The sequence below is a fragment of the Salmo trutta genome, chromosome 25, assembly GCF_901001165.1.
Source record: "Salmo trutta chromosome 25, fSalTru1.1, whole genome shotgun sequence".
Lineage (NCBI taxonomy): Eukaryota > Metazoa > Chordata > Actinopteri > Salmoniformes > Salmonidae > Salmo > Salmo trutta.
The window spans coordinates 9,992,277-10,018,590 of record NC_042981.1 but is presented as its reverse complement, the minus strand read 5'-3'; the positions used below and the strand labels follow the sequence as shown (position 1 = coordinate 10,018,590).

The 26,314-nt window shown below is 43.6% G+C and overlaps 2 protein-coding genes and 1 long non-coding RNA gene across 5 annotated transcripts in view; 1 reads left to right on the top strand and 2 right to left on the bottom strand.

Moving 5' to 3' along the window:
- The window catches only part of LOC115161975 (dynein heavy chain 6, axonemal), a 64,901-nt gene extending 57,386 nt beyond the window's left edge, over positions 1-7,515 (top strand). For all 3 annotated transcript variants that reach the window (XM_029712835.1, XM_029712836.1, XM_029712837.1), the window contains 10 exons: positions 429-650; positions 780-983; positions 2,692-2,891; positions 3,155-3,315; positions 4,436-4,638; positions 5,916-6,028; positions 6,238-6,359; positions 6,561-6,706; positions 6,905-7,051; positions 7,225-7,515. In XM_029712835.1, the coding sequence (XP_029568695.1) occupies positions 429-650; positions 780-983; positions 2,692-2,891; positions 3,155-3,315; positions 4,436-4,638; positions 5,916-6,028; positions 6,238-6,359; positions 6,561-6,706; positions 6,905-7,051; positions 7,225-7,440 (1,734 nt within the window). In that variant the 3' untranslated portion in view covers positions 7,441-7,515. The remainder of the gene's footprint in view (positions 1-428; positions 651-779; positions 984-2,691; positions 2,892-3,154; positions 3,316-4,435; positions 4,639-5,915; positions 6,029-6,237; positions 6,360-6,560; positions 6,707-6,904; positions 7,052-7,224) is intronic.
- LOC115161977 (uncharacterized) lies at positions 5,648-6,565 on the bottom strand. Its single transcript, XR_003869464.1, has 2 exons — positions 6,293-6,565; positions 5,648-5,963 (listed from the first exon to the last, which is right to left on the bottom strand). It is a non-coding gene; the product is annotated as an uncharacterized LOC115161977 (long non-coding RNA).
- Positions 7,516-7,536: 21 nt separating the features above from the next.
- slc5a6b (solute carrier family 5 member 6) lies at positions 7,537-23,204 on the bottom strand. The gene is made up of 17 exons (XM_029712839.1): positions 22,843-23,204; positions 21,937-22,086; positions 19,749-20,223; positions 19,472-19,537; positions 19,337-19,388; positions 18,892-18,959; positions 12,357-12,511; positions 12,070-12,210; positions 11,732-11,861; positions 11,380-11,468; positions 11,121-11,233; positions 10,080-10,150; positions 9,893-9,979; positions 9,491-9,684; positions 9,181-9,287; positions 8,925-9,046; positions 7,537-8,336 (listed from the first exon to the last, which is right to left on the bottom strand). Exons 3-17 carry the CDS (start codon positions 20,157-20,159, stop codon positions 8,193-8,195), a joined length of 1,950 nt encoding a protein of 649 aa, XP_029568699.1. The 5' UTR covers positions 20,160-20,223; positions 21,937-22,086; positions 22,843-23,204; the 3' UTR covers positions 7,537-8,192.
- Between the last annotated feature and the right edge of the window lie 3,110 nt (positions 23,205-26,314).

Genomic DNA, 26,314 nt, shown 5'->3' with positions numbered 1-26,314 from the left:
TCATTACCACAGCTTCCCATTAGAGGGCCATACACCTATAGAAGTATAATTAGGGAGTTTATTTCTATGGTGCACCCATGAGTGAACCAGTCAAATTGCCATCGTCTGAGGGGCTTTGTCTCTTCTAGACATTCTATTGCACACCCCTCAGATACACAGAACACAACAATGTCTGTTGTTGTTACAAATTCATTGCCAATGATTCTGTTCCTTTAGATAGCGGTAGAGCCTCAGTTACTAATACAGCAATTCAACTTCCTGTCCTGTAGATAGCAGTAGAGCCTCAGTTACTAATACAGCAATTCAATTTCCTGTCCTGTAGATAGCGGTAGAGCCTCAGTTACTAATACAGCAATTCAACTTCCTGTCCTGTAGATAGCGGTAGAGCCTCAGTTACTAATACAGTAATTCAACTTCCTGTCCTGTAGATAGCTGTGGAGCCTCCTCGGGGTCTGAAGGAGAAACTCCTCCACACCTTCAGTCCCAGTGGAGAGGTGACCGAGAGGAGCTTCTGTAAGATGGACTGCAGCCCAGCCTGGAAGACTTTGCTCTTCAGCCTCTGCTTCTTCAACGCCATCGTGCAGGAGAGGAAGAAGTACGGCCCTCTGGGGTGGAACATACCCTATACCTTTACATCTTCTGACCTGGAGGTACATTATGATGTAACACGTGCTGTTTCCAACTCAACAGAGCTCCTCAGCTTACAAGGCAATGACACAGATCCATCTAGATTGAGAGAGAGCGTCGTCATTGTCTCTTGTCTTGTCTCTGTGTCTTAGGTGTCCATGCTGAACCAGGAGAGTCTCCTGCGGGCTGCGGAAGGTTCCGAGCTGCCATGGGCGGCCCTACGCTACCTGACAGGTGAGGTGATCTACGGAGGGCGTGTCACCGACCCCTGGGACCGCCGCTGCCTGCTTACCATTCTCCACCGCTGCTATACCCCATCGGTCCTGCAGGACGGACACAGCTTCTGTCAGGCTCAGGTAGGAGTCAGACACACCCCTCCACTTAACACTGGCATCACAAAGCACAGTCACAGGAACCATGTCAACATACTGATAAAGCAATGAAAAAGGTAATTGTGATGTCATATGGTTGTTTACCTACTTTACAGCCGTCTGCTAGATAACAAAAATGTAATTTAAAAAAAACAAAGTACTCACACAGATTTGAACACAATTTTGTTGTAGAACATTTTAGAAATTAATAAAAAATATAAATCTGAAATGTCTTTAGTCAATAAGTATTCAACCCCTTTGTTATGGCAAGCATAAAATAGTTCAGGAGTAAAAATGTACTTTTAAAAATAAGTTGCATGAACTCATTCCGGGTTAAATAATAGTTGTTAACATGATTTTTGAATAACTACCCCATCTCTGTATCTCACACATACCTCAATGGAGTAGTACATTTCATGCACAGATTCAACCACAAAGACCAGGGAGGTTTTTCAATGCCTCGCAAAGAAGGGCACATTTTTACCCATCTGCCAATCGGTATTGGCAGATGGGTAAAAATGTTAAAAAAGCAGACTTAGTATCCCTTTGAGCATGGTGAAGTTACTAATTAGGCTTTGGACGGTGTATCAATACACCCAGTCGTTACAAAGATACAGGCGTCCTTCCTAACTCAGTTGCCAGAGAGGAAGGAAACTGCTCAGGGGTTTCATCATGAGGCCAATGGTGACTTTAAAACAGTTACAGAGCTTAATGGTTGTGATATGAGAACTGATCAACAACGTTGTAGTTACCCCACAATACTAACCTAAATGACAGAGTGAAAAGAAGGAAGCCTGTACAGAATAAAATATTCTAAAACATGCATCCTGTTTGCAACAAGACACTTAAGTAAAACTGCAAAAAAGGTGGCAAAGAATGAACTTTTGTGCTGAATACAAAGGGGCAAACACAACATCACTGAGTACCACTCCTCATATTTTCAAGCACGGTGGTGGCTGCATCACGTTATGGGTATGCTTGTCATTGTTAAGGACTAGGGAGGTTTTTTTTTTAGGATACAAATAAACGGAATACAGCTATAAGCACAGGCAAAACCCTAGAGGAAAACCTGGTTCATTCTGCTTTCCAACAGACACTGGGAGACAAATTCACCTTTCAGCAGGACAATAATCTGAAACACAATGCCAAATCTACACTGGTTGCTTACCAAGATGACATTGAATGTTATTGAGTGGCCTAGTTACAGTTTTGCCTTAAATCGTATTGAAAATCTATGGCAAGACTTGAAAATAGCTGTCTAGCAATGATCAACAATCAACTTGACAGAGCTTAAAGAATTTTAAAAAGAATAATTGGCAAATATTGAACAATTCAGGTGTGGAAAGTTCTTAGAGACTTACCCAGAAAGACTCACAGCTGTAATCGCTGCCAAATGTGCTTTCATTTTCACTACATTTGCAAAAATTTCTAAAAACATGTTTTCACTTTGTTATTATGGGGTGTATTGTGTGTAGATGGGTGAGTAAAAAACATAGTTAATCCGTTTTGAATTCAGGCTGTAACACAACAAAAAAATTGAATAAGTGAAGGGGTATGAATACTTTCTGAAGGCACTGTATATTACATAATGAAATATAACAGACAATACTTAAGCGTAATCCTAAAGCAAAATTGTATGTTTCTGTTATTCTCTGTCTTCATTGAGAGCATTATATTGTATTTCTCTTGGCAGGGCTACCCTCCCTTCCCTAAAGACGCCAGCTGGCCCCAGTGTAGAGCCTACATAGAGAACATGCCAGACCAGGACCTGGCGGAGGTTTTTGGCATCGACAGCAGTGCAGAGATGGTGATACTGCAGAACCAGACCCAGCAGCTGCTGCACACTATCGTCAACCTGCAGCCCAGGCTCTCTGATAGCAACCTGCTGGTCAGGTGGGTCTCCCAGGGGAAATATAGCCCACCAATAGATGTATTACTTATATCCTTTTGACAATACTGAGCCAAGCGGAGCTGTACAGAGCTGGCATGGTTAAGCATCCACTACAGTGTGCTGGAAAGGACAAGGTGAATATAAAATATCCAAAGCAGCACAATATGGTTCAGTTCCGCGCGTGAATTGGAAAAACGGCTGTGTTATGTAGTGTACATTTTTTTAATGAAATGCTGAATTCTTCTCTTTTGTTTGTGTGGAGCAGAGACAGACAGTGCCAAGATAGTGTAGTTCTGAGGATGGCCATGAAGATCCTGAAGAAACTACCAGAGACAGTGGAGGTTGACCATGTCACAGAGAAAACACTGTTCCTCAGGGACATCATCACCAAAGTCAACTTTGCGGAATCATCATCTTCTGACCAGGGTAACTTCCATACCCAACCCTTTACACTTGTTGGGATTGGCCTATATGGATAGGGCTTACAGAAGAAACATAATGCATACATACACATGGTAACAATGGAAAGGGAACAGTTTGGATATTATGGGGAAATTATTAGACCAAAGTTGAGGACACAACAGTTCACCTGACACAAGACTGAATCCAAACATTACACTGTTGATTTTATGTGCATTTTACATTTACTGTACTTTTCACCGCACTTGTTGATTACGAAATCAGAAAATACTCTGGATATATTCAGTAACAATATTCCTAGAAAATGTGGGGTAGGAGAACCATAAGACAAAAAAATGACAAGGGCTTGAGTGAGAACTGGTCTACAAGTGGCCAATCAACTCTCGAAGTGTACACGGTTCCTAAGTCATTTCAATGCACTTTTATGACTCAAAGAAGAGTCTTCAAGCCGTTGAGGAACTAGAGCAAGTACACTTGTAGTTTTTGTTTCGAACACAACCCTGCATCCCTGAGTTTTATGATGTGGAAATGTGAAATGCACGTTTGGACTCACAGGTGTTTGGCTCGTATGACAACAAAACGGTATTTATGATAATCCTCAACGTCTCATCTTTCAAAATACATAGTCATTTTAATTTACAGCATTTCTATCACCCAGACAACAAAAAATTGTCAAAAGTTACCCAATTAGCTGGAGGGATGGGGGCAACTTCTAGTCACGTGTGGTGCTCAAGTTCAGAATGTCTGTCAGTCAAAACCCATACAGAGCTATGAAGTGCATAGCCAGAGCTCTGACGTCATTTATAGCATGTTACTGTACAGCCACTGCGTTCCAATTTAGGCACTTAGCAGCCATTTCTTTCAACCTGTGTATGGGTACAAGTGTAAAGATTAGATTCTAATTAAATAGAATAGATTTATTGTCCTCTGAAAAGGAAACATTTTTTCACAGGTTGTACCTTTTCTTATTTTGAGTCCTCTAAGAGTGAGAGAGTGAGAGTTAGTGAGAGGGACATTGAGAGATTCTATATATCTATCTCTGTCCATTTTTGTTCATAGTTCTTACTGAAAGCCGCCTTGTATGTCTGTATGCGTGCGTGTTGGTGCATGTGTATGTACTCTGAAGGTGAGAGACGCACAGCCTCGGCCTCCTCTGCCCTGCTGGTGATCCTGCGACAGGAGATTGACCGGTTTAACAACCTCCTCTGTGTGGTTCGCTCCAGCCTCCTCTCCTTCTCTGCCTCCATCAGAGGAGAGGTGCTGATGAGTGAGGCTCTGGCGGAGGTCTACACTGCCCTGCTCACCATGATCGTACCATCAGACTGGAAGGTAGGTCTCCACTGCCCTGCTCACCATGATCGTACCATCAGACTGGAAGGTAGGTCCACACTGCCCTGCTCACCATGATCGTACCATCAGACTGGAAGGTAGGTCCACACTGCCCTGCTCACCATGATCGTACCATCAGACTGGAAGGTAGGTCTACACTGCCCTGCTCACCATGATCGTACCATCAGACTGGAAGGTAGGTCTCCACTGCCCTGCTCACCATGATAGTACCATCAGACTGGAAGGTAGGTCCACACTGCCCTGCTCACCATGATCGTACCATCAGACTGGAAGGTAGGTCCACACTGCCCTGCTCACCATGATCGTACCATCAGACTGGAAGGTAGGTCTACACTCCCTGCTCACCATGATAGTACCATCAGACTGGAAGGTAGGTCTCCACTGCCCTGCTCACCATGATCGTACCATCAGACTGGAAGGTAGGTCTCCACTGCCCTGCTCATCATGATCGTACCATCAGACTGGAAGGTAGGTCTTCACTGCCCTGCTCACCATGATAGTACCATCAGACTGGAAGGTAGGTCCACACTGCCCTGCTCACCATGATCGTACCATCAGACTGGAAGGTAGGTCCACACTGCCCTGCTCACCATGATCGTACCATCAGACTGGAAGGTAGGTCTACACTGCCCTGCTCACCATGATAGTACCATCAGACTGGAAGGTAGGTCTCCACTGCCCTACTCACCATGATCGTACCATCAGACTGGAAGGTAGGTCTCCACTGCCCTGCTCACCATGATCGTACCATCAGACTGGAAGGTAGGTCTCCACTGCCCTGCTCATCATGATCGTACCATCAGACTGGAAGGTAGGTCTCCACTGCCCTGCTCACCATGATAGTACTATCAGACTGTAAGGTACAGTATATTAGTAAACCAGGGGTGGGCAAACTTTTTGGCTTAAGGGCCACATCAGGATTTTGAAATTCAATGGAGGGCCGCACAGATTTGTTTTTTGTGGGCCCTCCGTTTCTTTCTTATTTTTACTCAAACCTCCCGCGTCCTGGATTGAATGGGCTCTAGTTTGCTCAACCCTGAAGTAAACACTCTCCACAGCTCAGCTCTCACTGCACACAACCTACCCTGATGTTTTAACCCAATTCCATGCTTCACATCAGTTTTGACATTTTGAAATGCTCCTCCAAGCCCAAGGCGTCATTATCCTCTAGAGTCTAAATAAACAAAGCAATGAAAAGCAATTGATTCAACTTGGACAAGAAGTAATCTTTCTGTCTTTTGTTGTTGCCTTGGTAGCACTGCTCGTACGAGTCGTGCATGGCTCTGGGTTCCTGGATCCAGGACCTGGAACAGAGAGTGTGGTTCTTCAGAGCCTGGGCAGACAACATCAAGATCAACCTTATAGAAAAGTAGAAAACATTAACTAAGTTGACATACATATACTTAAAGCTTGTATTGTTTAAACTTTAATCAATGTAAACCTTAATGATTATGTCATGGGCATCTTCATTTTCTTTTGAACACAGTATTGTATATTCATGGTGAATGGAAAAAAGAAGTTATTAAATTACTTATGTTCCTAACCCCTAATTTTCCTTGTAATATTCTATGTATTCAGGATACCTATGATCAGTGGAGAAATCTTCTCTCTGAACCGTCCACCTAAGACTGACCTGCAGCAGAGCCTCAAGAACAGGAAGCCGCGCTCCTACTGGCTCTCTGGGTTCTTCTTTCCACAAGGTACTGTACATAACAGCCAGAATAAACATACCTATAATAGAGACACTGCTTCAAGTTCAAAACTTCATTGTCAATCTTTAGTGAAAGGGAAATTTGTCTTTGGCTTACAATTGTATCGCCTTTACAAATTTGAGTTTAGAAATTCAAATAATAACATTTTCTGTAATATTCTGAAAGATAGTTCATGAATCTTCCCTATAGGTTTTCTGACAGCTGTTCTCCAGAACAGTGCTCGACAGAAGAACGTGCCTGTAGACTCTCTGTCTTTCACCTATCATGTTCAACCTGTGGATGAGAACTCCAGCAATTGGAGCAAAGTGGCAGACAAAACTAAACTCCTTTTTGAGGTAACTACACTAGCTAAATGTTTCCCTAGGTATATAACTTAGTAAAAGGGATAGCGCACCCAAAAGACAATATTAATCAGATGGCCTGCTGCTATTTCCAGGGTCAGGAACCATCTGACATTGTAATCCGGGTGAACTATCCCTCTAACATTATACGTTAGATCCACGGTGTGAATTGTTACACCATCTTTCTCCCAGGGCCCAGCTCCACCAGATGAGGGCGTGTTGGTGTATGGGCTGTACCTTGACGGAGCCAGCTGGGACCCGGTCTCCCACACCCTGCAGGAGCTCCAGCACAACATCAAACACTGCCCTGTGCCCGAGATACACTTCCTACCCTGCCAGGTAGAGGGCTCACCTTCTCATTTAACCATCCGATCCACTGAGCATCACTTCAGCGTCTTACCCACCGTTCTTCATACAGTGGTTATAGCATTGTCCGCATATTTGTCTTGGACTGTCTTCCTGTTTTTATTTTGAGAACTCATATCACATCCCTGTTGTCTTTGGTTGGCCAGGTCTCTGAGGATGCTGTGGCCGTGCCTACTACAGAGTCTCCTGGGGACCTCCAGTTCTATGACTGTCCCCTGTACCGTACCTTCAAGCGGGCAGGCTTCCTCTCCTCCTCAGGTATCTCTACCAACTTCATCACAGTCGTGTCTCTACCCACCTCGGAGTGTCCTACTCACTGGGTCTTCAGGGGCACTGCCCTCCTCTGCCAACCTAATGAATGAAACAAACTCAATACTAACTGTTTACACTAAAGCTATGAGTGAACTCTTTACCAACTAATAAAGACTGTTTCAAAGTAAAGACTGAAACCTGAAATACTATGAAAAATGTTTATTTTCTCATTTTCGAAAAACAATGAAAATGTCTCAAGTATCGTTTGAACATATTTTGTTGCCATACCTACTTAGACACACCAGGCCAACATGACAAAGTCGCCCACTGGAACACATTATTGAAAGAACAAGTACTCAGCTCCACAAATAACAGAAAGATATTTTCTCATTGACTGGCGCACAGCAATAACCAGCAGTAAGTAGTTCTCTGTGTTTCCTCAGGAGTTATGCCCCTTGATATGTCTTCGTTTTATACCTTGCAGCAAAACAAATGGTCCATTCAAATTTGATTGTCTCCGGAAGTATACATTAACATGGCCTTGGGTTTATCGTTGATTTCAGTAATACTGTAGGTTTCTTTGGTCTTGTTCAGGCGTCATGCACACTAGACATGTACAGTATCAGTGCATTTTTAATCCACAGTCATTTGGATTACAGAAAAATATTTTATATTTATACACCGGATAGGTGCAGTGATATGTGTTGTTTTACAGGGTCAGCCATAGTAGTGCCTTGCTTAATCTGGAGCAATACCTCCCAACAACACTTCTCCTCTCAGAACAGAACCTCTGTGAAAAACACTGGCATGATACATTACCCAGAGGACCATGATATAACGTGGTAGTGGAAGAGTCTGTCCGTCACAGAGCTGTCTCATGTTCCACAACAGGTGTGTGGGAGGTAAGAAGACAGCTTTGCCTCTCCTCCTCTTCTACCAAGCCCTCCTCGGTGTAGACGGCCTGACCATTTCTCTCGTGTTGAGGTGGACATTCCTGGATGGTTGGCTACACACAAAAAAACCTTGATACGATAGCACATAGCTTTGTTAAAATGACCCTCACAGACAGTGTTGCTAGCCATAATATAAGAGTTCAATCATTGAAGAAGGTGGGTTTTATTAGCTGCTTTACACACTTCCTGAAAGTGCATTGTGGGAATCTTAATATCTGCAATCAATGATTGAAATCCATCCTGAGTATGTGGACAGGGCCCCCTTTAGTGGTGTGTTATAGGAATACATCAGCTCAGGAAGAAAACATTGTGGAACGTTGCCGACAGAAATGTCCTGGATGGAACTGATTCCTTATTCTACATTTTACATTTTAGTCATTTAGCAGACGCTCTTATCCAGAGCGACTTACAGTAGTGAATGCATACATTTCATTTCATGCATTTTATTATTATTATTATTTTTTTTTTTGTACTGGCCCCCCGTGGGAATCGAACCCACAACCCTGGCATTGCAAACACCATGCTCTACCAACTGAGCCACAGGGAGATTTTTCTACATTTCTACGTTTTGCTATGGTTTGCACTAACGAATCCAATCCTGAACTGTGAGTGTGCTGAGCCCCTGTGCTCTGTTGTCTTACCCCATGCCCCAGTGGGGTGACGCAGCACAGCTTCTGTTTGAGTTTATCTGGTACGAAGAACAGCATGTTGCCCAACAGGGGATACAAAGTGCCTGGGGTCACCTCCTCCGCTTTCATTGGTCCTTAAATTAAAGATAAAAGCCAACCAATTAGATTAACTTCACTTCTTCCTGTAGGATAATCTGTGGAAGTTTGAGCGATCTGAATGCATGTTTTGCTCTGGACTGCTTAATGACAAATGTTAATGAATCTGTACCTGTGAGAAAGCTAACAACCAACCCTGTGATCACCACAGTGAAGGAGTTGAGAGCACTGTACCACATGAAGGACAAGGAGTAGAACCTCTGCAGACCCATTGGTCGGCTAAAGAAAAATTGAAAGACCGTTATTATAAAAATCACTAATTGTATTCACAAATTTGCATCTATGAGTAAACTAAGTCAAATACTTTCTGATTGGTCTCCGGGGAGTTTGGGAATTAAATACGAACAGACCGCAAAAATACAAATTTCCGTTACGATGGATTAATAGTTACGGTATTGGTTCTGTTGATCTTTGTTCCATACCTGTGTGTAGCGGTGGGCATTGCAGTACTGATGAGTGCTGTCCCCATGTCTGTGGTGATGTTCCCTGAGAGTTGTACAGCAGTACAGTTGAACTGAGACACAGCAGCAAGACCCCCAGAGGTACTGGTTACGATGCTCCCGATGCCCACCCAGAAGGCCATCGCCAGGCCTGACCACAACCCTACCAGGGCACCCTGGAGAAACAGTACATCAATCAAATGGATTTATTAAGCCTTTTTTACACCAGCAGCATTCACTAAGTGGTTTTACCGTAACCCGGCCTAGCAAAACAAAAGCAGAGGCAAAGTAATGCATTCTACTGGGTCCTGTGTGGTTCAGTTGGTAAGAGCGTGACACTAGGTTTGATTCCCGCAGGGATGACATTAACACATCAGTACTTACGGTAGAGTTAGCCCAAGGAAAGAACAACCCGAGAGAGAAGACGCCCAGAAGAGGACCACCAACCATTCCAAATATTTTGAAAGCAGTCTTGAATTGAAATAAACACAAACATGTCAGAATATTTTAATTTGAACCATTTGACAATTAAATCCGCAAAGGGACGAGGCAGATGCATTTGTGTGCTTACCTGCAAAACGGAATCACTCATCAAGTGGGTGAGATAGGCCATGGCCAGACACAGCAGTCCATATGAACATGCTGGATCAGAAACAGAACACGTTACTCTTTAGAATGAGATGAGTGCTGTATCCTGTTAGGAAGCATGCTCTCACAGGTAAAGTGAGAAACGCATGATGTAGAACTTATAAATAAGTTAAAAGATGCACTCAACAGTAAGCAGGGCCCGTTCAGAAACAACTCCTAGGACCTAACCCCGAGACTGGATCTGATCTACTCAACCTCTGGCCCCTACTCCCCATCCACTTAATCGGATCTACACAACCACTACCCCCTAGGCACTTGATCTGATCGACATGAAGTGCCTAGGACCTAGAGGGTATGAGCTATGGACCTAGAAGGTAGGGGCTATGGACCTAGAGGGTAGGGGCTATGGACCTAGAGGGTAGGGGCTATGGACCTAGAGGGTAGGGGCTATGGACCTAGAGGGTAGGGGCTATGGACCTAGAGGGTAGGGGCTATGGACCTAGAAGGTAGGGGCTATGGACCTAGAGGGTAGGGGCTATGGACCTAGAGGGTAGGGGCTATGGACCTAGAGGGTAGGTTAGGGGCTAGAGAGTAGGACCTAGAGGGTAGGGGCTAGAGAGTAGGACCTAGAGGGTAAGGGCTATGAACCTAGAGGGTAGGGGGAGGGGAGGGGGGTAGAGAGTAGGACCTAGAGGGGAGGGGCTAGAGGGTAGGACCTAGAGGATAGGGGATAGGATGTAGAGGATAGAGGGTAGGACCAAGAGGGTAAGGGCTATGAACCTAGAGGGTAGGGGCTATGAACCTAGAGGGTAGGGGCTATGAACCTAGAGGGTAGGGGCTATGGACCTAGAGGGTAGGGGCTATGGACCTAGAGGGTAGGGGCTATGGCCCTAGAGGGTAGGGGCTATGGACCTAGAGGGTAGGGGCTATGGACCTAGAGGGTAGGGGCTATGGCCCTAGAGGGTAGGGGCTATGGACCTAGAGGGTAGGGGCTATGGACTGGGCCCAGGATATCTCAACGTACCCAGTCCCTTGGAGAGCAGGGTGGCCCTGGCCTCTGTCATGGAGGGGCAGTGTGGTTTGATCAGATCCTCCATGGTCACTGTGGCCAGAGAGTTAAAGGCTGATGAGATGGTGCTGTGGAGACAGACATGAAACTCAGTCACAACACCAAACCACCCCTCTGATACTGTGCTTCTGCTTGTTCTGGAGGTCTAGGCTGGGTTACTGTAAAGCCTTTTGTCACATCTGTTGGAAAAAGGGTATAAGAAATATTGATATACCTGAGAGCTGCACTAAACAGGCAGGAGATAAACAGTCCAGACAGGCCAGGTAGACCCTGCAGCATGTCCATCACAAAGTACAACACCATCTGTGAAGAAAGCACATACTGGTTGGTGTACTGTCGATTAGATTATGGCAATAGCAACACCAGGGTTGTTGGTTCAATTCCCACTGGGGATCATATACATAATACAAAGGTATGCACTCACTGTACTGCAGGTCAATTTGGATAAAAGCATCTGCTGCTGACTGCTAAGTGGCATATTACTTCATCCACAAACTATAATACTGTAATGATGCACTCCAGATTACAATAATAACTAACACACACACACATACACTCCTACTAACCTCATTTTTTGATAAGACACCTAGATTGTGGAAATGGTCCTCCCCACAGTAGCGTGCAAACATGACAAGCCCCATGACACAGCTCAGAGCTAGAGCTAACTGTAGAGAGGGAAACACCATGTAGCAAGACCTGCAGAAAACACAGGAATCACAATCCACCAGAGAAGGAAAATAACACTTATTCTAACACATTTTGTTTGAGCAGAACTGTAAAGTAACTTGCATGCTTAAAATAAAGTGCTAATAACATGGTAATAGTATAATAACAAGTTATAGAACACAATACATGAACCTTATCTGTCTCTCAATCTCTAACTGATGTATCTCTGTGGTCTTACATGACGGCGTCCCTCTCGGTCTTGGCGCTGAGGTATCTCTGGACCTGGGCCTGGTTGACTCCGTACAGAGACAACATCAGGAAGACCCCCCCCACCCCCAAGGTCCAGAACGTGTACTCCACCGTAGGGTCAGGGTTCAGGCTGGAGAACAGACATGTCAAGAGGGGGAACATCTAACTGTAATATTAGAACTGGAACATGGGATTTAAGATGTCCTCAAAACCCAAGTTTAAACTAGGTTGCCAGTCATCGCTTGAATACGTGAATATAGTGACCAGTCCACTCACTCTATGCCGGAGATGCGGTTCCCCTCTGAGACCTTCCTCCAGACCTCTGCCACCCCCCCAGTCTGCTGGACCCCCACCACGATGACCGCTAGCTGGCCAGCAAACATCACTATGGTCTGGAAGACATCTGTCCAGATCACTGCCTTCAGGCCTCCCTGTCAGGACCAGGCACAACACAGAGACCCAATCACAGAGCCTATTATCGAATGTGACCGACCGGCTGGAATCGGTCTTATGTTGCAAAAATTGAAATTGGGATTTTTACATTGGATAAAAGTTGAGAGTCTGAAATAGAAAATGGTATATCATACACTACAGTTAGGGAACAATGGGAAAGTAATTCTGCTTTGAAAGTTGATAAACTTGTAACCTCACTTTTGAGAAAATGTCCCTTGAATGTTTTGGTAAACCTACTGGAGAGCTCTTTGCCTGCACCCATTCTGCATCGTTCACACCCTCTAAAGCCTCAGCCCCACCCATCTCTTTAAGGATTCACATGTGAGGCCATGTACTAAACAACCAAAGATTTCAAGACTAATAGCTGATATATACTACGGGTGTGTTCGTAAATTTAATCTGGAGTGCCAGAGTGCGCTCTGGGTGTTGGTAAACTCAGAGAGTTGTCAGTTTATAAGAAATCTCGCTATACCCTCAGACGAACCATCAAACAGGCAAAGCGTCAATACAGGACAAATATTGAATCCTACTACACTGGCTCTGACGCTCGTTGGATGTGGTAGGGCTGAAAAATATTACGAACTACAAAGAGAAACCCAGCTGCGAGCTGCCCAGTGACGCGAGTGTACCAGACAAGCGAAATGCCTTTTATGCTCGCTTCGAGGCAAGCAACACTGAAGCATGCATGAGAGCACCAGTTGTACCGGACGACTGTGTGATCACGCTCTCCATAGCCGATGTGAGCAAGACCTTTAAACAGGTCAACATTCACAAAGCCGCGGGGCTAGACGGATTACCAGGAAGTGTACCGTAACTTCCGGACTATTAAGCGCACCTGAATATAAGCCGCACCCACTGAATTTAAAAAAATATATTATTTTGAACATAAATAAGCCGCACATGTCTATAAGCCGCAGGTGCCTACCGGTACATTGAAACAAATTAACTTTACACAGGCTTTAACGAAACACGGCTTGTAACAAAAATAAATAGGCTTTAACAAAACACGGCTTGTAACAAAAAATACAAAATTTGCAGTAAGCTTTAGTTGTCTTTTTGCACTGAGTCAATTCCTCACGCTGCTGTTTCCAACGTCATATCATTGACTCATTAAGACCAAGCTCCCATGCAGCAGCTCTATTTCCGTTTCCAACAGCCAGATCAATCGCCTTCAACTTGAAAGCTGCATCATATGCATTTCTCCGTGTCTTTGCCATGATGAGGGTGACAAAATGACTACCCTAATCAGGATGGGAAGTTTGAGAGCGCTCGATTTAATCAAAACAGTAAACAAAAAAGTTGTTTGACGTAACCCGTTCAGCAATTTCATTGGTCTAATGAAAGCTTCATGCCTCCAAAAAACTGAGCACGTCACAGAATGTGTTTTTTGGGGGAAAAAAATTGAAAGCGGGAAAAATCTATATATTAGCCGCGTCATTGTTTAAGCCGCGAGGTTCAGAGCCTGGGAAAAAAGTTGCGGCTTATAGTCCGGAATTTACGGTACTCAAAGCATGCGCGGACCAACTGGTAAGTGTCTTCACTGACATTTTCAACCTCTCCCTGTCTGAGTCTGGAATACCAACATGTTTCAGGTGCCCAAGAAAGTGAATGTAACTTGCCTAAATGATTACCGTGCTTTGAAAGGCTGGTCATGGCTCACATCAACACCATCATGCCGGAAACCCTAGACCCACTCCAATTCACATACCGCCCCAACAGAGCCACAGATGACGCAATCTCTATTGCACTCAACACTGCCCTTTCCCACCTGGACGAAAGGAACACCTATGTGAGAATGCTGTTCATTGACTACAGCTCAGCGTTCAACACCATAGTGCCCACAAAGCTCATCACTAAGCTGACCCTGGGACTTAACACCTTCCTCTGCAACTGGATCCTGGACTTCCTGACAGGCCGCCCCCAGGTTGTAAGGGTAGGCAACAACACATCTGCTACACTGATCTTCAACACTGGGGTCCCTCAGGGGTCCACTCCTGTCCACTCCTGTACTCCCTGTTCACCCATGACTGCGTGGCCAAGCACGACTCCAACACCATCATTAAGTTTGCTGATGACACAACAGTGGTAGGCCTGATCATCAACAACGATGAGACAGCCTATAGGGAGGAGGTCAGAGAACTGGCAGTGTGGTACAAGTAGGGTTGCAAACGGTCGGAAACTTTCCGGGAAATTTTCAAATGGAAGTTAAGCCCGGGAATTTTGTGAATTTTGCTTAAGTTCATCAAAAAAGTTAGCTTATAACAGTGAACCTTTTTTGTGGGATACACATAAGGTCTTGTGGCATATTTTGGTTAAACGATCCCCAATTCAACGGAATTACAACCCTCTGCATGCACAGTGCATTCTTCCATCACATGTATAGGTGATTCTCAAGATCTTGCACGCTAATGAGATGCTATTGAGCCCACACTACTACACTGTCTGAGCCAAGGACTACATGCTTTCTGGTACGTTTTGATTACAATACTGGGTGGGTTGAATATATCATATATGACAAACATGATTTTTTGTTAACTAGTAAATAGTAGCCAACAGCAAAGTGTGTTTAAATAATTTCTAACTTGTTAACAATTTCTGCTAGTTCGTTTTTGCAACCATGTGGGTTTTAGCTTGCTATTTTTTAATCTTTACAAGAAAATGCCACGGGCACCATCTGATGTGTGGAGACATTTCACTGCAGCTAATATAGAAGGAAAAGCTGTGTACATTTGCAAATACTGTGCCAAATCATGTGAAGAATGCAACAAAGATGCAGAATCATCTGGCCAAGTTCCTAAATTTCCCTCAGCGCTCACAAGCAACCTCTGACAAAAGTCCCTCTACTTCTATTCGAGGTGAAAATGATGAATCAGACACCTTATCGATAGCAACGGCTCATGGTCTTCCTGGAATCAGACAGGTTTTTTTACTCAATGGAGGAACGTAGTCAGAGAAATACTGATGAATGTCTTGCTCGAGCTGTGTATGCAACTGGTTCACCTCTGATGCTCACAGGCAATGTGTATTGGAAGAGATTTCTGAATGTTCTTCGCCCAACATACACCCCTCCAACCAGACATGCTTTATGTACTCAATTGCTGGATGCAGAGTTCAACAGAGTTCAAGTGAAGGTCAAGCAAATCATAGAGAAAGCAGACTGTATTGCAAGCATCTCTGATGGGTGGTCGAATGTTCGTGGGCAAGGAATAATTAACTACAACATCTTCACCCCTCAACCAGTATTCAACAAGAGCACAGACACAAGGGACAACAGACACACCCGTCTCTACATTGCAGATGAGCAGAAGGTAGTCATCTATGACCTTGGACCACAGAAGGTATTTGCACTGGTGACAGACAATGCTGTGAACATGAAGGCTGCTTGGTCTAACGTGGAGGAGTCCTACCCTCACATCACACCCATTGGCTGTGCTGCTCATGCATTGAATCTGCTCCTCAAGGACATCATGGCACTGACAACAATGGATACACTCTACAAGAGAGCCAAGGAAATGGTTAGGGATGTGAGGGGTCATCAAATTATAGCAGCAATTTACCTCACCAAGCAAAGTGAGAAGAATAAGAGCACCACATTGAAGCTGCCCAGCAACACCCGTTGGTGTGGTGTTGTCATCATGTTTGACAGTCTCCTGGAGTGGAAGGAGTCTCTCCAAGAAAAGGCCATATCACAGTCTGCCGATATGGACAGCCCCATCAAGAGGATCCTCCTGGATGATGAATTTTGGGAGAGAGTGGTAAGCAGCCTGAAACCTATAGCAGTAGCCATTGTACGGATTGAGGGAGACAATGCCATCCTGTCTGATGTTCAGACTCTGCTTGCAGATGTAAGAGAAGAAATCCGTACTGCCCTGCCCACTTCACTGTTGCTCCAAGCAGAGGAAACTGCAGTTCTGAAATACATCAAAAAGCGTGAAGACTTCTGCCTGAAGCTCATACACGCCGAAGCGTACATGTTGGACCCCAAGTATGCTGGTAAGAGCTTCCTGTCTGGTGCAGAGATCAACAAGGCCTATGGTGTCATCACTACCGTGTCTCGGCACCTTGGCCTGGATGAGGGCAAGGTTCTTGGCAGTCTGGTGAAGTACACTTCCAAGCAAGGGCTTTGGGATGGAGATGCAATATGGCAGTCGTGCCAACATTTCTCATCAGCCACCTGGTGGAAGGGACTTTGTGGAGGCTCTTTCCCCTGTTTCCTCCATCATCCTCCAAATCCCACCAACATCAGCCGCCTCAGAGTGCAACTGGTCTTTGTTTGGGAACACACACACCAAAGCATGCAACAGGCTGACCAATACAAGGCTTGGAAAATTGGTGGCCATCCGAGCAAATTTGAGGCTTTTTGAGCCTGACGACAAGCCATCCTCAACAAGGTTGGAAAGTGACAGTGAAGATGAGGCCTCAGAGTCTGATGTTCAAGAGGTGGACATTGGTGGAGGTCCATGGAGAAGACATGGAAGCCTGAGAGGAAGACAACCAAAGCTTTAGTTTACATAATTTACAGATGTATGTTGAAAACGTTTTTGGGAGATGCGATGGATCATTGGGGATCATTCAATATTCCCTTTCTTTTGTTGTTCAGTGAAATCATCCCATGTTAAGAATCAACTAATTTAATTAAAGTTCAATTCGTAACTAAATTGTTTTTTTTATTTCTATTGAAACAATATAATCGTTTGCAATTATGTCTACTTATGATAAGGTAAAAGGTTTAGGTTTCTGTCTCCATATGAAATGGTAAATATATCCTAGGCAAAAAAACATCTACATTTAAATGGTATTAATATTAATTAGCATATATTTCCGTTAATTCCCATATATTCCCGTTAATTCCCACGGAAAGTTTCCACCTCTGAATATTTCCCAAAATGTACAACCCTAGGTGCAAGAACAACAACCTTATTATTATTTGGGGCGGGGCGGGGGCTGGGCTAGGGGCGGGGCTGGGGGCGGGGCTGGGCTAGGGCTGGGCTAGGGGCGGGGCTGGGCTAGGGGCGGGTCTAGGGGGTACAATATCACATTACACAAGGACCTTAAGGGACATACAGACATTTATAATTCTAACAGCTTTTTTGTTGGCAGAGTATTTAATTGTCTTAAAATATAGTTCAATTTCTTTTTGCATGGTAATAAAATGTGGTGTTTTGTTTGTAAATGTACATTTGTGAATATGACATTTGGCCAAAAGAATGATGAAATGAACATCATAAGATTGTTTCAACTTATTTCTATCATAAGTAAAGAATTCAAGCAGCACATCTCTCCATAATAGTGTAAAATCTTCATAAATGTGTTCAATTATAAATCTACTGATGTCTTGCCACAGATTCCTTACATGAATACAATGCTATATGAAGAATGAATACTATTCTTCATATCGTGGTTGGCAGGATAATATTTATGAATAATTAAAAAAAAAGAAACTTCCTTAATTTTGTTAATAAGTAGGTATGTGTGTGACAACATCCTAACTTTTTCCCAACAGATATTATCATTAAAACAATTCCAATAAGGCATGACATAAGGTATAGATCCAACATCCTGTTGAAACAAGGCTCGTAAAGCTCTATTGTTGTTGGACCAAAAGAAAAACAAATCTTTCCTACTGATGAGTCAACAGGGGTAATCGTCGGTATGTTCTGAGGGTCAGGTCTTGACACGTTCCTGAATAATGAAGAAACACCTGAGGGAATTGCATCTAAAACAATTGCAAAATCTTTAGGTGTTACAGGGATTTTGTAAAGCGATAATTCCTTATAACTAAGTAAAAGACCCTTTGCATTAACCAGTTGGCTCACCAATAGGATATTATTTTGGAACCAATATTCTATTTTTATACAATATGTCCCGATAATTCCATATATAATATTTGTGTGGAGAAAAATTATGCTTATAAATTAAGGACCGTGACAAGAAAACCTGTCGATGAAAATGCAGAGTATCACTGGAACTTTGTCAATATTATGATTGCGAACCAACATGAAGTTAAGGCTACCAAAAGTAGAGAAACAAGGTTCACATTCAACTGCCTCTCCTGTGAAGTAGTGATGCGTGACATACGTCTAGTTTCCTGAAACGAGTCACAGATAGGCTTCAAGCTAATAATGGCTAATGTGATATCAAACATTTTAAAGAATGATTTTACTTCGGAATGACATTTCATAATGTCAACATTAAACAAAAAGCTTTTCATGGGTAAATGTTAGCATCTCTCAAGTCTCTCTAAAAGACTTGAGCATCTCTCAAGTCTTTTAATGATGTAATATTTTCAGATTTTTTTCACCCCATTGTGTAATAACAGCTTCATTACAAACTCAGAAAATGACTATGAACAACTTACCAGAGTAGTATACAGTGTACACACCAGGCCAGTGGCCAGCACGGCTCCCCATAAATCAAAGCCAGTAACTATGGGGAAGCATGAAACAAAATGAAGCAACCTTTACTCCAACATGTTGCATAATGCTAAATAACATACTCACGGCACAAAACACAGTAGAATTTCTGGAGCTGAAATGGTGTAGTCACAAAACATTATTATTATTTTATTTTTTCCCCCAAGAGTGTTAGACCCTGTAGGGACAGTTTCCCAGACACAGATTAAGCCTAGGAGTCCGGGACTAAAAGCTATTTTAATGGAGAATGTCCATCGAGAATGCTTTTTAGTCCTGTACTACTTAATCTTTGTCTGGGAAACCAGCCATAAACCGCCCATAAAGTCTCATCACTGTCTGTAAATCCTGAGTTACTGACCTGTGTACACACAAACAGCCTGAGTTACTGACCTGCATTGAGTGCTAGGGCTGGAGTGTACACACAAACAGCCATATATATGACCTGCAAGAGATAGCAGTAGTCATCAGAGGAAAAACTGATATTCAACAATCTTCTCCTTGTATTGCATCTGGTATGGACCTTACCGTCTGAAAGATGAAGGTAACTGTTCCACAGATACGCACTGGTTTGCTGAACCGCAGTTCCAGATACTGAAAAGAAAAATACCATCACTAAGTGATATACACAGCAGTATTTTCAGCACTTATTTCCCTGACAGAAACCAAAACTATGGAAACGACTTAGCAGGGTTTAACAGCTAGGCCTATACATTTCAACTGGTATTAGCCTACATATTCTCATTCCAAACATTTCTCTCCATCTGGAGCTAAGCTTGCAGAGAGAATAGCCTAGAATACATACCTGGTAAGCGCTGGTAAGACGCAGCCTGTAGAACACAGGAATGAAAATGTGTGCTGGAATGAATAGCCCCAGAATGTAAGCACAGCCTATGAACCAGTACTGAGTGCCATGGGTATAGATCTCCGCTGGCACGCCCACTATAGCCACCGCTGATTGAAATGTAGCGATTAGTGACAGAGACACAGGGAGGCAGCTCATGCTCCGGTCCGCCAGCAGGAACTCCTGAGTGGTGCGTTGCCGACCCCCTGACAGGGCGTAGTACAGCCCTATGCCCATGGACGACGCCAACAAAAGGGCAAATATGACATAGTCGATAGTGGTGAAGTGCATTTGTGCCAAAGCATCCATCTTGGTGCCAGGAATCAGGATATGGTTACTATGGCTGAATGGGATGGAGGTGGAGGGGCTCATCCGTAAGGGTGTCCACACCCATCCGCAAGGAGATCCCAAGAGCCTTGAACAGACTTCAGACACACTAGAATGAAATATGGGGGGGGGGGAAGTTGTTGATTAACTCGTAATGAAACCTTTATTGGTAGCTACCTACAGTTGAAGTCGGAAGTTTACATACACCTTAGTCAAATACGTTTAAACTCCATTTTTCACAATTCCTGACATTTAATCCTAGTAAGAATTCCCTGTCTTGGGTCAGTTAGGATCACCACCTTATTTTAAGAATGTGAAATGTCAGAATAATAGTAGAGAGAATTATTTATTTCAGCTTTTATTTCTTTCATCACATTCCCAGTGGGTCAGAAGTTTACATACACTCAATTAGTATTTTGTAGCATTGCCTTTAAATTGCTTAACTTGGGCCAAATGTTTCGGGTAGCCTTCCACAAGCTTCCCACAATAAGTTGGCCACAATAAGTTGGCCACTCCAATACCTTGACTTTGTTGTCCTTAAGCCATTTTGCCACAACTTTGGAAGTATGCTTGGGGTCATTGTCCATTTGGAAGACCCATTTGCAACCAAGCTTTAAATTCCTGACTGATGTCTTGAGATTGCTTCAATATACGCACATCATTTTCCTTCCTCATGATGTCATCTATTTTGTGAAGTGCACCAGTCCCTCCTGCAGCAAAGCACCCCCACAACATGATGCTGCCACCCCCGTGCTTCACGGTTGGGACGGTGTTCTTCGGCTTGCAAGCCTCCCCCTTTTTCCTCCAAACATAATGATGGTCATTATGGCCAAACAGTTATATTTTTGTTTCATCAGACGAGAGAACATTTATCCAAAAAGTACGATCTTTGTCCCCATGTGCAGTTGCAAACCGTAGTCTGGCTTTTTTATGACAGTTGTGGTGCAGTGGCTTCTTCTTTGCTGAGCGCCCTTTCAAGTTATGTCGATATAGGACTCGTTTTACTGTGGATATAGATACTTTTGTACCTGTTTCCTCCAGAATCTTCACACGGTCCTTTGCTGTTGTTCTGGGATTGATTTGCACTTTTCGCACCAAAGTACGTTCATCTCTAGGAGACAGAACGCGTCTCCTTCCTGAGCGGTATAACGGCTGTGTGGTCCCACGGTGTTTATACTTGCGTACTATTGTTTGTACAGATGAATGTGGTACCTTTGAGGCATTTGAAAATTGCTCCACAAGGATGAGCCAGACTTGTGGAGGTCTACAACTTTTTTTCTGAGGTCTTGACTGATTTTTTTTATTTTCCCATGATGTCAAGCAAAGATGCACTCAGTTTGAAGGTAAGCCTTGAAATACATCCACAGGTACACCTCCAATTGACTCAAACGATGTAAATTAGTCTATCAGAAGCTTCTAAAGCCATGACATCATTTTCTGGAATTTTCCAAGCTGTTTAAAGGCACAGTCAACTTAGTGTATGTAAACTTCTGACCCACTGGAATTGTGATACAGTAAATTATAAGTGAAATAATCTGTCTGTAAACAATTATTGGAAAAATGACTTGTGTCATGCACAAAGTAGATGTCCTAACCGACTTGCCAAAACTATAGTTTGTTAACAAGAAATTTGTGGAGTGGTTGAAAAACAAGTTAATGACTCCAACCTAAGTGTATGTAAACTTCCAACTTGAACTGTACCTAGATACCCAAACCATGTTCTGTTTTCTTGAGGGAGTATGATAAACTAGGTTATTGTTTGCCACAATAGATCTAGATGACATACAGCACACACACAATCAAAGCAAGAAGCTTCACATACCTCTCTTTCAGGTCCAGACATCCTTCTGGAAAAGACACTCAACTTGACAAGCAGGCAAAGTTGCCCCCATAAGAGTTCAGAAGTGATTTTCCATTACTGCCATTGCATCGCCCTTTTCATCTTCATATCTCGGTGCCTGTGAGTGAAATTCTGAGACAAAGTGCATGTCATGACTCCCACTGAAAATACATTTGACCTTCAAGTTTAAAACAAGGGGGCAACAGAGAAAACATCAATGACCTTTGATAATGTTGTCAAAACGACTTTAAAAATAACAATAATGAATCAAAATATAGACAACACATTCTTCTTAGTAGACCTTTCCTGCAGTTAAAAGACCTAGTGGCCTCATTGGTGGAATATTATAAATATTTTTCATAATTAATCAACATTTTTTTTAACTGCAGAAAATCAGGTGTTTCTATGTCAAACGGTTTTGTTACAATTCAGGCTTCTGTGATATATATGAATGTAATATTGTAATGCAAACTCAAAATGTAATACATTTAAACTCTATATCTGACATGGTACAGGTGTCTTCTTTTTTTACGCTCATAACCATGTGTGTGAGTTGTATATTTTTGTTTGAGACTACCAAGAAACACTGTGTGGCCCTGATTTAGCCCACTGCAGTAACAGGATAAGAGATAGTCTGATAACATGCTGAGCACAGCACAACCTCTGTGAACTTTACCCTGCATACCAGTTTGGTAAAATCCAAACATATATAGCCTCACGCTTACAATAGGACAACATGCACAACTGTCCCTTTTGTTACCTAGAAATATGAAATAGTCACAGTAATGACAAATTCCATACCTTTTGCTGTCTTTTTAATAAAACAAATGATAATTAAGTTGGTTTTAGCTCAAATTAGACATAGACCCACTGACTGTACACCCTTACCCGGATAAGGTGTGGTGCAGAGTAGTTCCACTTCCAATCCAACACTTATTATCTGTGTCTTTACTTGGCAACGGTGTGGTGCAGAGTAGTCCAACTTCCAATCCAGCACTTTTATTTGTCTGTCTTGCATCATCCATGGCGACAATGATTGCTTAATTTAGTTATGCGCTCAAAACGTGGTTTGCTTAAGACCAGGCATCATCTCTGAATCTGACGATAATTGCCACATAAGTGATCAGCGGAAATCAAAAGCCTGTCTCAAGCTTCTGATACTCAAGCTATGTTTGTAAAGCTATAGCTAATAAAGACGATTATCTGGAAAAACTACACAAGAGGATGACTTCTTCTTCTTCTCGGTACCATGACGTTCGCACATTTCGTTTGTGCCTGCCGCCACCTACTGTACGGCAGTGTGTGTTTCAATCACGTTACATTTGTGATACAAAAAAAGAAAAAGGGGGGAAAATATGAAAACTGCATCACAAACCAACGCTACATCTATATGTCACCATTTAAAAAACAATACCAAATCTCAAAACATCTCATAAATCTTCTGCAGCAAAATCTCATACACCCAGGTACTTCTTTGCAGCTGCCACTTACATTCATGAAAAAACTCACTACCCCATTTCACTACATTGACCCAATCTGTTCCTGCACCATGCCAACGGCCTGGGAGGAGGGGAACTACCCCTCAACACACACTGTAACTCTTCTGACTCCGATCTCATATGCCCAAATACTTCTCTGCAGCTGCCACCACAACATCTATACTGCTCAAAAAAATAAAGGGAACACTTAAACAACACAATGTAACTCCAAGTCAATCACACTTCTGTGAAATCAAACTGTCCACTTAGGAAGCAACACTGATTGACAATAAATTTCACATGCTGTTGTGCAAATGGAATAGACAACAGGTGGAAATTATAGGCAATTAGCAAGACACCCCCAATAAAGGAGTGGTTCTGCAGGTGGTAACCACAGACCACTTCTCAGTTCCTATGCTTCCTGGCTGATGTTTTGGTCACTTTTGAATGCTGGCGGTGCTTTCACTCTAGTGGTAGCATGAGACGGAGTCTACAACCCACAGAAGTGGCTCAGGTAGTGCAGCTCATCCAGGATGGCACATCAATGCGAGCTGTGGCAAGAAGGTTTGCTGTGTCTGTCAGCGTAGTGTCCAGAGCATGGAAGCGCTACCAGGAGACAGGCCAGTACATCAGGAGACGTGGAGGAGGCCGTAGGAGGGCAACAACCCAGCAGCAGGACCGCTACCTCCGCCTTTGTGCAAGGAGGAGCAGGAGGAGCACTGCAAGAGCCCTGCAAAATGACCTCCAGCAGGCCACAAATGTGCATGTGTCTGCTCAAACGGTCAGAAACAGACTCCATGAGGGTGGTATGAGGGCCCGACGTCCACAGGTGGGGGTTGTGCTTACAGCCCAACACCGTGCAGGACGTTTGGCATTTGCCAGAGAACACCAAGATTGGCAAATTCGCCACTGGCGCCCTGTGCTCTTCACAGATGAAAGCAGGTTCACACTGAGCACATGTGACAGACGTGACAGAGTCTGGAGACGCCGTGGAGAACGTTCTGCTGCCTGCAACATCCTCCAGCATGACCGGTTTGGAGGTGGGTCAGTCATGGTGTGGGGTGGCATTTCTTTGGGGGGCCGCACAGCCCTCCATGTGCTCGCCAGAGGTAGCCTGACTGCCATTAGGTACAGAGATGAGATCCTCAGACCCCTTGTGAGACCATATGCTGGTGCGGTTGGCCCTGGGTTCCTCCTAATGCAAGACAATGCTAGACCTCATGTGGCTGGAGTGTGTCAGCAGTTGCTGCAAGAGGAAGGCATTGATGCTATGGACTGGCCCGCCCATTCCCCAGACCTGAATCCAATTGAGCACATCTGGGACATCATGTCTTGCTCCATCCACCAACGCCACGTTGCACCACAGACTGTCCAGGAGTTGGCGGATGCTTTAGTCCAGGTCTGGGAGGAGATCCCTCAGGAGACCATCCGCCACCTCATCAGGAGCATGTCCAGGCATTGTAGGGAGGTCATACAGGCACGTGGAGGCCACACACACTACTTAGCCTCATTTTGACTTGTTTTAAGGACATTACATCAAAGTTGGATCAGCCTGTAGTGTGGTTTTCCACTTTCATTTTGAGTGTGACTCCAAATCCAGACCTCCATGGGTTGATAAATTGGATTTCCATTGATTATTTTTGTGTGATTTTGTTGTCAGCACATTCAACTATGTTAAGATAAAAGTATTTAATAAGATTATTTCATTTATTCAGATCTAGGATGTGTTATTTTAGTGTTCCCTTTATTTTTTTGAGCAGTGTATTTTCTGTGATTTACTACATTCCATTTCTGTGGTACAGTTGATAACCATTGCTATGAACGCTAAGAAGCCAACCTTACGAAGCATGAATCACTCGTCGGCCTATCCCTCTGTGCTGGCACAGATCTACTACTCACAGCAACATGGAAATCCCTACAGTAGACACACACAACTTTATCCACCAAAACTACACAATCTTCTATCCCATGCCCTCGTGCACACTTCCCACATCTTGGGATCTCCTTCCTACAAACTGCTATGACATGACCATAAATGTTGCACCTGAAACAGAGCAGTGGATTCAGCACAAAAGGCTCTAACAGGATAACTGATGTATCCTAACATGACTTTGTCTGGTGGAGACTCTGACTCACCGAGTGCCTGCTCCCTCTGATCAGAAGAAACCCCCAAAAACATCACAAGTCCACAAACGTTACAGGTTACCTTCACTGATTCAACTGCACCCAACTCCTTTTCTCACCCACCCTGAAACCACAAATAGATCTGTCAAAAGGCAAGAGTCCACCTTCTCCGGGAAAAATTTCACTCCTACTGGTCCAGATTCTTTTTTATCATGTCCATTGACGCCAGGCTCTGGTTCTGAACTCTTCACCACACCTTCCACCTCACATAACTCGCCCTCATTCCCTTCCATTTCACCTCCAGAACTCGGTCAGCTGCACAGCTCACTCTATTTGCACTCAAGACGAATCTTCTTCGACACCCCATCTCCATGTTTATGGTCATCTTCCTCAGATTGAAATCCAACCTCTCCTTTCGTCATTCTCTTCAACCTCCTCTTCCTCTTTTTCCACCTCCATTCCTCCTCAGAAACCCACCTTTCTGTGTTCCTGTCCCAATATTCCTGTTCTGTTCCATGATTCCTCTTACCCACATGGAGGATGACTGTCAACCAAAGATTTATATATATACTAGATGATTTTATCGCTTGCACCGGTCAGTAAAGGAAGAGTTTGGGAGTATGGGAGAAGAAATTGTGTGGAGTAAAGTATAGTTTGGGTGGACATTGTGGATGATAAGAAGACATGAAACAGGTCTGTGTGTTTAGTGGAGGAAACAGTGGAGCATGTGTTGATATTTTGTTAACTGTATTTTTATT

Bases quoted from the DNA above. Each gene is read 5' to 3' on its own strand.
- slc5a6b (XM_029712839.1), bottom strand. From the start codon at position 20,159: ATGAGCCCCTCCACCTCCATCCCATTCAGCCATAGTAACCATATCCTG. The intron at 19,538-19,748 runs GTATGTATTCTA...TTTTCTTTTCAG, and splicing joins GTCTTACCAGCGCTTACCAG to TATCTGGAACTGCGGTTCAG. The intron at 9,685-9,892 runs GTAAGTACTGAT...CTGTTTCTCCAG, and splicing joins TTCCTTGGGCTAACTCTACC to GGTGCCCTGGTAGGGTTGTG.